The following is a 9,215-nucleotide window of genomic DNA, read 5'->3' as shown; positions in this document are numbered from 1 at the left end:
CAAGTATTTAGTCCCAGCTGTAGCAGTCTTGAAATCAAGTCAGTGAAGTTCAAGTTTATATGTAAAATCAGACCACAAAGACAAAATCGCCTTCTGACTTACCATAGAAAATGTTAGGGGGGTATCTTAGTGATTTCTAAGAGTAGTAAGTTCAATGTTTTTTTTTTTTTCCACCAGGAGTGGAATAGAAAACTGTAGTTTTGGCAAGACAGTGGACATTCAAGGCTTTACCAGTTACAGTTAAGTGAGCACATTCCATCCCTTTAAGGACTTTGAATTCTCATGGGGGTTAGAGGGACTTGTATACTGTACCAATCAAGAGACAGATATAAACTGGTGCAGACTGATTCCCTCTGGCATACTGACCTTCACTGTTGTAAGGAATTTTACCGAATGGTCGATTTGTGGCTCACGTGTGAAAACTGACAGAACACACACCTGTGCATTTGATGACCCATGCATTGTGGACAGTATGTTTGCCTGTGGCCTAGTTAAGACCAGTAACTCAAATATTACGAAGTCTTGTTAAAAAGAGGAAAAAAAGAGGAAAAAAAGCAATTTTTGCCTTGACAACTGACCAATTTCTTCGGGTCTTAGAGAACTGTCAATCAGCCTTCAAGTCACCATAATAAAACAGCCAGTTACTTACATGGACACAGCATTACTTCAACCAGCAAGATCTTGCCATTAGTCTTCAGGTAAGTATACGTTGACTCTGCTTTCTGTGTAGAGTACGTTCAACACTACATCACAGCGTTTTTACTTCATCACCACGACTACACGGGGTATTTCACAGCTTAGTTTCAAACATTTACGACTTAGCTATTGTGTGTTTATTGTGGCATAGAGTGTAGGAGTAAAACAATAGTAAAATATTTTAATTGAGTCAATTACACATGAAATTCAACTATGACCAGTATGAGTATACAGTGATGGCAACAAATTTAGGATGGATCTTATCTTGGGTGGCCAGTGGCCAACCAGAATGAGAAGACAGAGTACTTTTTTTTTTTTTTTTAAGTACAGGGAGCTCTGTATGCAAGAAATGTGGGGCAGAAAGGTTTCTGTGACAAGTGTAAACACTGAAATAAAATGACGATATCCTCTGTGTCCTAATAGCTAGCATTTTTTTTTATTGTAGTGAAATTATGTGCTGCAGGGAAGAGTTGACTCTTTTGATTCAAAACTGAAGAGCAGGAGATAGCTAAAACCTGGCTGAAATCAAGCAACCAAATTTATAATTCTCAATGGAATCTTAGTCGTCTGCCAAAGTGATGACTGTGTGAAATATCAAATACTTTGAAATTATTACAGAGCCAGTGTGCTCAACATGCCTTTGGAGCAGGGGCACCTTGGTGTGGACATCTTACACATGGCCCTCAGAAAAAGCATGAGCATGACTGACTAAAGCAAAATGGCTTCAGTGAAAGATCAAACAGCCAGCTTTGTTCAGTTAGGTAGGTAGTCATTGATCTGCAATTCTGTCACTGAGGCATACACCATTCAGAGAAAAACAAAACACCACTGGGATTCCTGGGAATTTAAAACAGCTTCATTTTCAGTCCAAGACAAAGGCATCTATCTGCTGGTCACCGCAGCACATAATGGTTTCTATTGTCTTGATAAAATTGTTGAGAGCACAGATTAGCTCCCTCCCCCGCCCCCCCAGCTTTTTCTCTGTTCTTCATGGAGTTATAACTGGGTTTTAAAAAAATGGGTATGCTATTCTTTAGATGTACTAGCAGTAAGATTAGCATTTTCTCTACAACACTGCAGTTCAGAAGAAGGTAAGTGTGATCACCACTTCTAATGAGACCCCTTTTCTATCCTTAACAATAGAAACACAAAAGAGGAAAGAAGCCACACAAAGAGCGGGACACAAATGCTGGTAAACTCATTTTCCTTCTTTCAGGTTATTGAATCATTTTAGATGATGTGCCTCCACCAAAAAAAAAAAAAAAAATTATCAAAAGCTTATTCTTGTCCCTGGCAACCACAACAACCCATATTCAAACCTCCTATAGTCTTAGACACCTTGCAAAGTAGTGAATGTGTAATTGTCCTCATCACTTCACCAAGTCATTTATACACAAAACAATTGCCACATCCCCAGATGACTTTAAACACCTATAAGCAGTTTGTTAATCTATTTTTCCCTCACAAATTTCTAAATGTTCACTTCAAAACAAGATAGTAAAAGCTCTCAAGTGAATGGGAAGTTTTATATAATAGCAAAGGAGAAAATGGAACAAAGCACCTATGGTTTAGAATGAGATAAAACCCATGTCTGAATCTTGGTTTATTACTTAGTACTTGTCTGCCACTGGGAAAATTACTTAATGTCTCCGAATCTCAACTCCCTTAGCTCTAAAACAGAAATAATAGTTCTGTCTAATTGGATGGCTGCATTATAAAGACATTGTGCATAAAAAGGAGAGGTTCCCTTTAGAAATTAGCTACTGTCTTGATTACTTATTACTAGAATAGCTACTTATTAACGTCTGAATTCATAGTGTTTTGGAAGCACAATTCAGAAGAAAATGCTTAAGTTTTGGAAATTTGTATATGAGTCGTTAGAGTTCAATGGAAAGCAGGAAACTTTTGAACCACAATTCTTCAAGAAAAAACAATAAATAACAGCTACCTTAGCTTATTACTATAAAGTTAAATAAGGCCATACTTCAGAGTACAATTCAGCAAACAGTAACGTTCACTTATTAATGCAAAAGCAGTAATTGAAAAACAATGATCTGACTTACATTGGGGCAATGAAACAGAAGTAATATTTACTAGTATGGAATACAGGATAAGTTGCTAGTGATACATTAAGGATTGCTCTTTGAGATGGCCTCCAGTATTTATTGATCTCTCAATCCTTCATGAAAAACCTGCCCTCCCCAACATATGACTAAGATTATTTAAATTTCTCCCATATTTACACAAAACCACCAAAAAAAAGAACCAAAGGATTGAAGGTGCTACATATTTTTACAAAAGGACTATGAAGCTATTATACTTTTATGACAAAGGTGTTGAATAGTGTTAATTGAAAGGTAAATAAAAGATTCAAGCGAGCCTTTCCCTCATGCTTTCCAAAACAAAAAACAACAAACAAAAAAACTTATAAAGCATTTAGATGAGAAATGTGCCAGTTTGTCCTCATCCATATCTTTTCATCTTTATCCACTCACTGCAATGAGTGCTAATGACTATATTAGCAGTGTGAAAAGTGGGAAATAAAGGCTTCTCCAAGAACATTCTTTTCTGTAGGTCTTTGCTTTTAGCATATAAAAGGAATATTACATTTAAAATTTAATTCTTTGGACATCAAAGGAAAAGGCTGGAGATTTGTTTTAAAGTAATCAACGGTTTTATTTCCTAGAACTGAAATAGTCTACGGTTTTCAGATCTAAACCTACAAAGGTATAATTATAATATTTTTATCAGAGCCCAAGGGAAAAGGACAGGGCAAAAGGGTCTAGGTACAAAGGTACATACGACAGGTACAGAAGACAGACGTTGGGAAGGGACACTCAACTTCTCAGTACATTCTGCAGCAGGTGACAACACGGAGGGGCCCAGGTGCTGACATATGGATGGAAATAGCACCCCAAGAAAAGCAAAGCCTTAATAAGATAGAGTTCATCAAATCTCAAAAAAAAAAAAAAAAAAAAAAAAGGATATGAGCTTGGCCACAAGAATCTTAGGATCAGGCTCTAAATAAAATTCCTCTTAAAATAAAAATGGTTCCTTACTTCTTATGTCCAAGTGATATATATAACTTGAAGGCCTGGGGGCTCCAGAGTGGATTGAAAGGGCAGGAGAGGTCTCCCCAGGGCACCCATCAGTGGCCCAAGAGATGTAGAGGGGTAAAGTCTCACCACATCTACTGAGAAGAACAGGCAAAGTCTTCAGATCTTACTACTTCGAGCCCCAAATGTTTTAATGAAAAAACAAAGCAAAACAGAATGGCAACCTCCTAAGTGTCTGGGCCAATAGAAAACACCCTCCTCAATGCTGATTCACTTTCCCCACACCAACACAATTGGGAAAGGACCTACGGAAGCCGTGGGTGGGTGGGTGGGTGAGGGACACGGAACTCCGGATGGGGATGGGGGTAAGGTGCAGAGACATCACCACCATAGTTTACAGACTGACTGCCTCTCCCAGAACGTTGAAAGTTGCCTGTGATCTTTATCTTCAACCAACTGCACTCCTGGTACGCAGGCAGAGGTCCAGAATGCCCCTAAGAGGTTAGCAAGGAAGTGGGCCACGACTGAAGCCACAAAGTTGATGTCAAGTGGCCTGCCCCATGCCAGGAATGTGGTCTTGGAGAAGGTGAGTGAAGGAAAGAAAAGAGGGTCTTGGGTGAGGACTGGGCCCTAGTGGGTTTCGCCAGCCACAGCCAGGTGGCACTAGAAACGGGTAGAGGGCTCTTCTACAGACACCGTTGACTACAGGCCTTCGAGCTCTCTACCAATCAGGGCCCGGACCGCTTCTTCTGTGGCCTCTTCCCCCAGAGGAGGCTGCTGCTGCTCTTGGACTTGATCAGGCTCCTCCATGATGGGGCAGGCCTCAGCCTCGCGCTCTCCGCCGGTCGGCTCCATCTCCAGCACGCCGGGCGCCTCCTCCCTGGGCCGTTTGGGGGCGTCATCGTGCGGCTCGTCCTCCGCGCTCCTTTTCAGATGCCCTGACTCCTCCTCGGCCTCCTCCGCCGGCAGCTCTCGGAGGTGCTCAGCCGGCTCGTCTCCTGGCTCGGCCTCGGTGAGGCAGGGCTCCTCCGCGGCATCCAGCAGGCCGTAGGCAGGAGGCTGCGGCTGGGGCTCCTGCTCACACTCGGTCTCAGGTCCTGGCTCTGCTTCTAGCTCAGGCCTGGACTCCGGCTCCAGCTCTAGCTCCTGCCCGGGCTCCTGCTCCGGCTCTTGCCCCGGCTCCTGCCCCGGCTCCGCCTCCAGCTCTTGCCCCGGCTCCTGCCCCAGCTCCGGCTCCTGGGCGCAGCACTGCTCTTCTTCTGAGCACAGGCAAGGGGCAGCCTCGACCATCGGGTCGTGCTCGATCTCCCACAGCCCCTCGCTGAAGCCGCGCCTCTTGTTGGGCTTGCCGAACCTCCCCTTGGACTCTTCATAAGGGAACAGGTGCTTGGGGCCCAGCAGCGCCGTCTCATGGGTCCCGAAGAAAAACACCTGGTAGCGGTTGGGTTCGGTGACATTCTCGATCCTCGCTGGCCAGTGGGCATAGCCCTTTAACTTGGCAAACACCAGGTCCCCGGTCTTGTACTTAGGGCAGCTGAAGCAAGACATGGCGTGTGTGCTCTGGGCCCAACCTTGGCAACCGGAAGCTGACCACTGCGTCTGCGCAGGCCACTGTGGCCAAGTGCGTGTGCACAGTGCAGCCATCTCGAGGACGCTGGCAACGCTTCCTTCTTCAGAATGTTGCACTGCAAAGAGGGCATTATCTCTTGAGAGCCAATAGCTGATGGAGCCTACCTCAGATGCCATGGTTACCTGAATGTTTCAGCAAATGGCGAGAGAGGCCCTTACGGCCGTTGTGATGACGGGACTCCAGTGTCTCCATCTTGAAGAAACCTGTGCCATAAATATGACCTTTTTTGTTGTATGCTGGAAAAGCCTAGAAAACCTGTGATTGAGGTAATGGCGAAAGAAAACACCGTTATTCAAATGAACACATGAATTTCTCTGAAACTTGTAATAATCTGGAGTTGCTTTTCAGAGCCTTTTGTGGGCCAGTATCTGCTCACTACACAAAAACCCAAGAGACCTCCCTGAGACGTCTAGGTTAGTGGCTTCATTTTCTGAATTACTCTGAGCCCAACCTTGGAATTTGTGTAGAGAGTCGAGAACTGCGTGGAAGTCTTGAGAAGTGAGAATCAGCAGTCAGTCTTCTGGTAAGGGTGACTAGACATCAGGAATAGAAACTTTTAATGCTTTTATGGTGATAAAATGTTTATAGCAACACCACCCACATGGCCACCTCGATGCATCAAAATATCCAGTCAAGTTACCATGAATGAGACGTAATGGCTATATTATGAGATTACTGGAAATGTGGTAGATGTTCTTGATATTTTTCTGTAAGAGGAGAAAATTGGGTTTTATACGGGACCAACCTCTCCCTTGGGCACTGAAACCACTGTTGCATACTTAAATGGCTCTTGGTAAGTTTTTATTGTAAGCAGCTCCTTAAAGATTTCTATTTATATAGAAGGTAGGGTGAGTTGAGTGCATAAATAATTGTCAGGTATTAGAGTTTCCCCCTGTATTCTACCTACCTTGAGTTTAGAGCCATCAGCCAAGAGGCTAGCTAGACTACCTGATGGGAGAGTGCCTACTCTGGACACTTTACAAACTCTGGGAGATTCAAGGAGAGGACTCCTGCAGCAGCCAGGGCTGCAGACACTCCAGGCAGCACAGCCCATCAAAACAAGCACACAATTTGATAAATACCATGCAGCCATACTCACCCAAGGCAGAGAAGCACCTGCCCTAGACCCTGCTCACAGTATTTCATTTAAATAATAATCAGTTTACTTCATTTTTTCCCCAGTCATACGGAGAGATGCTTCTTATGCTCACTATGGTGCTGCAACAATAGGCCAAATACAAGGCTTCTGTGTAGAGGTGGTTTTAGCTATTTTGTTGTGTTTGTTTGCTTGTCTGCTTTGGATTTTATTGTTGGTAGAGTAGGCTGAGCTGGCAATGGGAAGACAGGTTTACTAAAGCAGTAGTCAAGCAATAACTTTGTTTCTGTAGCAGCCATACTGAAAACAGGGCAGTGTAGTCATTTCAGCGAGCAGTGGCCCGGAAATAATGGAAAGAAGAAGGAAGGAAGACAACGGGGCTGTGGAAGGTTTGAGGAGTTGAAGAGAAAGAAACTGTGCACCCAGGTTGTGGCAAGAGTTCCAGAAGGTGCCAGGCTTTCAGTACCAAAGGTTTCAGGCACCCTAGGTTTAGAGCTGCATACTAGTGAGTCCTGATACTTAAGTTTGGGAGCTGCAGCACTTGCTACTGTGACTGAGATCACCAGCACCCAAGATCTGTTTGAGAGTTGTAATCCTAGCAAGTGACTGCCTGCTGCTGCCTGAGGGCCTCTGCTGTTGCTGCTGCTTTAAGCCAAGGATTATAACTGCTGCCAAGTGCCATGGCCAGAAGTGATTTCAAGCTAAAGCAAAAAAGACAAAACAACAACAACAAAAACAAACAACAAAAAACAAACAACAACAAAAACAAGCAAACAAACAACAAAAACCCAAATAAAAACAAAAACAAAAACACACACAAAAAAACCCAGCATCATAAGTCTCTGACTTCAAAAGTCTGGTAGCAAAGGTCTGTAGTTCTCAGTTTGTAACTATAATTCTTCAAGTGTGCCAGCCCAACCAATAGGCCTTGGACTGGCCTGCCATTGCTAGAAGAGTTTCTGCTTACCTTCTCATAATTCCTACCTAGTTTATGAAAAGTGTACAAGCCATTCAATTGATAATTCATGCCTAATAATTATTTAGAAGTCTGTTCCTGTCAAATATATTGGAAGCACAGATATGCTGGAGGTCACAGGCTAAAAATAAAGAATAATCTGAACCAAGATATGACTTTGAGAATGAATGAGAGGTTCTATGTCAGTGAACTTGTCTTACCTTACACATCTCTTTTGAGTTCTGCTTGCTATCTGGATGAACATTCAAATACCTATACAAATTTGTCACAATACTTTTAGCTATTTTGGAAAAGATATGTTGATACTAATTAAGTAGTTAATGGGACAGATTTTCTCTCATTGTATAATAAGTGAAAATGAGGATCATTAACTAGTTTTAGTAGAACACAAACTTGGTTTTGGTTTGCTACGTGGCATCAGCCATTTTACCATTGGACAGTGGACATCCTATCTGGGAAAAATGAAATAGTGAATATAATTTTTTCCAAAAGATGAAACAAAAGTAATTTGGTAATCCTTATCAAGTTTTTCTTTTACCTTTTAAACCCTTTTCTTAAGATGTTCATCTGCCCTGCAGATATCTACAGCTTTACCAAATAGACAACTTTGATAGTTGCTGTGCAGAAAAAGGAATGCAACACAATTCTCACTTTTAATTTCATACAGAAAGTTCTAGAAAACTAGGAGCATTTAAAGGAATTTGAAGAAAATGAAAAACCTAAACAAGCCACAGCTGAGAGGAGACTGAAGCTGCTGTATACAGAGCTCACTCAGGTAAGCCTGATCTTGCCTCCCGCTTTTCCCTATATACAATGCATTAATGTGGGTAGCATATACAATGGTGGTTCTGGAAGAACATAGTATTTTTTTCTAGATTTTAGGAACACTCAGGAGACATTGTGTATTTAAATCCAGAAAGTAGAGGATAGTGGCATGATACTGTGATAAGCCAGTGTGAAGTAGACTTTAATCATGGATGGAGATAAGCTATAACTATTACTGCATCTGGTGAGGGAAAGGTACGTAAAAAAGATTGAATTAGTGCTTTGGAGAATGAAGAAGTCTACCTGCAGCCAAGTGTCATAACAGGGTTACATGCCCAGCACAACTTCTGTGTGAAACAGTCATGAAGTTTCTTCTCATGTAGAACTTTAAAGAGGTCACTCGTTAATTATATGTTCCACCTCCTGGTGACTCATTTAGCAAAAGGGGAAACAAAGGGAAAGTAGAATGTCCTTTGAGATTGAAAAAGACCATTTTGTTCCTCATCTTAAAAACTCTGGGGTCCACCATTCCCTGACGAGCTGGGTTGACACAGATGCATTTGCCTTAGCAACATGTTTTTGAGCCATTGCAAATCTCCTTGATTCTCATGGTAGCTCAGTTGGTTTAGATTTGGTTGTTATAAATTCTTCCAAAGATCTACAATCAGTATCTTTCAGGAAGTATCTCTATGTTTGTTCAAAGGCTTTTAGTAGATCAGGATGTCTCTGAAATCAGATGTCCTCCTTGTAACAAAGATGTAATTCTAGCCACCTATGTATAAAACAGCACCTCAGAGTGAGAAACATCTAAGGCTTCAGTTCCGTTTCTGCAAAACTAATGATAGGATTTAAAAAGCTGCTCAACTACAATTATGAAGCATCAGCAATAACACAGTATAATTGCACAAGAGAGACAATAGATATCTAATTGATATTTCCTTGTTTAATTACTTTTAAATTCAATTAGTTTGCTGTAAACTATGATTTAAAAGAAAC

The 9,215-nt window shown here is 42.0% G+C and overlaps 2 protein-coding genes across 9 annotated transcripts in view; one reads left to right on the top strand and one right to left on the bottom strand.

Annotated features, from left to right (window-relative positions):
• Positions 1-3,726: 3,726 nt before the first annotated feature.
• Positions 3,727-5,642, bottom strand: HDGFL1 (HDGF like 1). The gene has a single exon (XM_084794606.1). It carries the CDS (start codon positions 5,496-5,498, stop codon positions 4,455-4,457), a length of 1,044 nt encoding a protein of 347 aa, XP_084650732.1. The 5' UTR covers positions 5,499-5,642; the 3' UTR covers positions 3,727-4,454.
• LOC311604592 (uncharacterized protein) overlaps positions 5,515-9,215 on the top strand; it is a 63,276-nt gene continuing 59,575 nt past the window's right edge. For 4 of the 8 annotated variants that reach the window (XM_084794612.1, XM_084794613.1, XM_084794611.1 and 1 more), the window contains exons 1-2: positions 5,515-5,648; positions 8,122-8,229. The gene's annotated coding sequence lies outside the window, so the exon portion shown is untranslated. The other 4 variants (XR_014781571.1, XM_084794608.1, XM_084794609.1 and 1 more) reach the window with 2 other exon arrangements.

The sequence above is a fragment of the Acomys minous genome, assembly GCF_964271855.1.
Source record: "Acomys minous genome assembly, chromosome: 9".
In the NCBI taxonomy this organism is placed as follows: domain Eukaryota; kingdom Metazoa; phylum Chordata; class Mammalia; order Rodentia; family Muridae; genus Acomys; species Acomys minous.
This window is presented reverse-complemented; position numbering and strand designations above follow the sequence as displayed.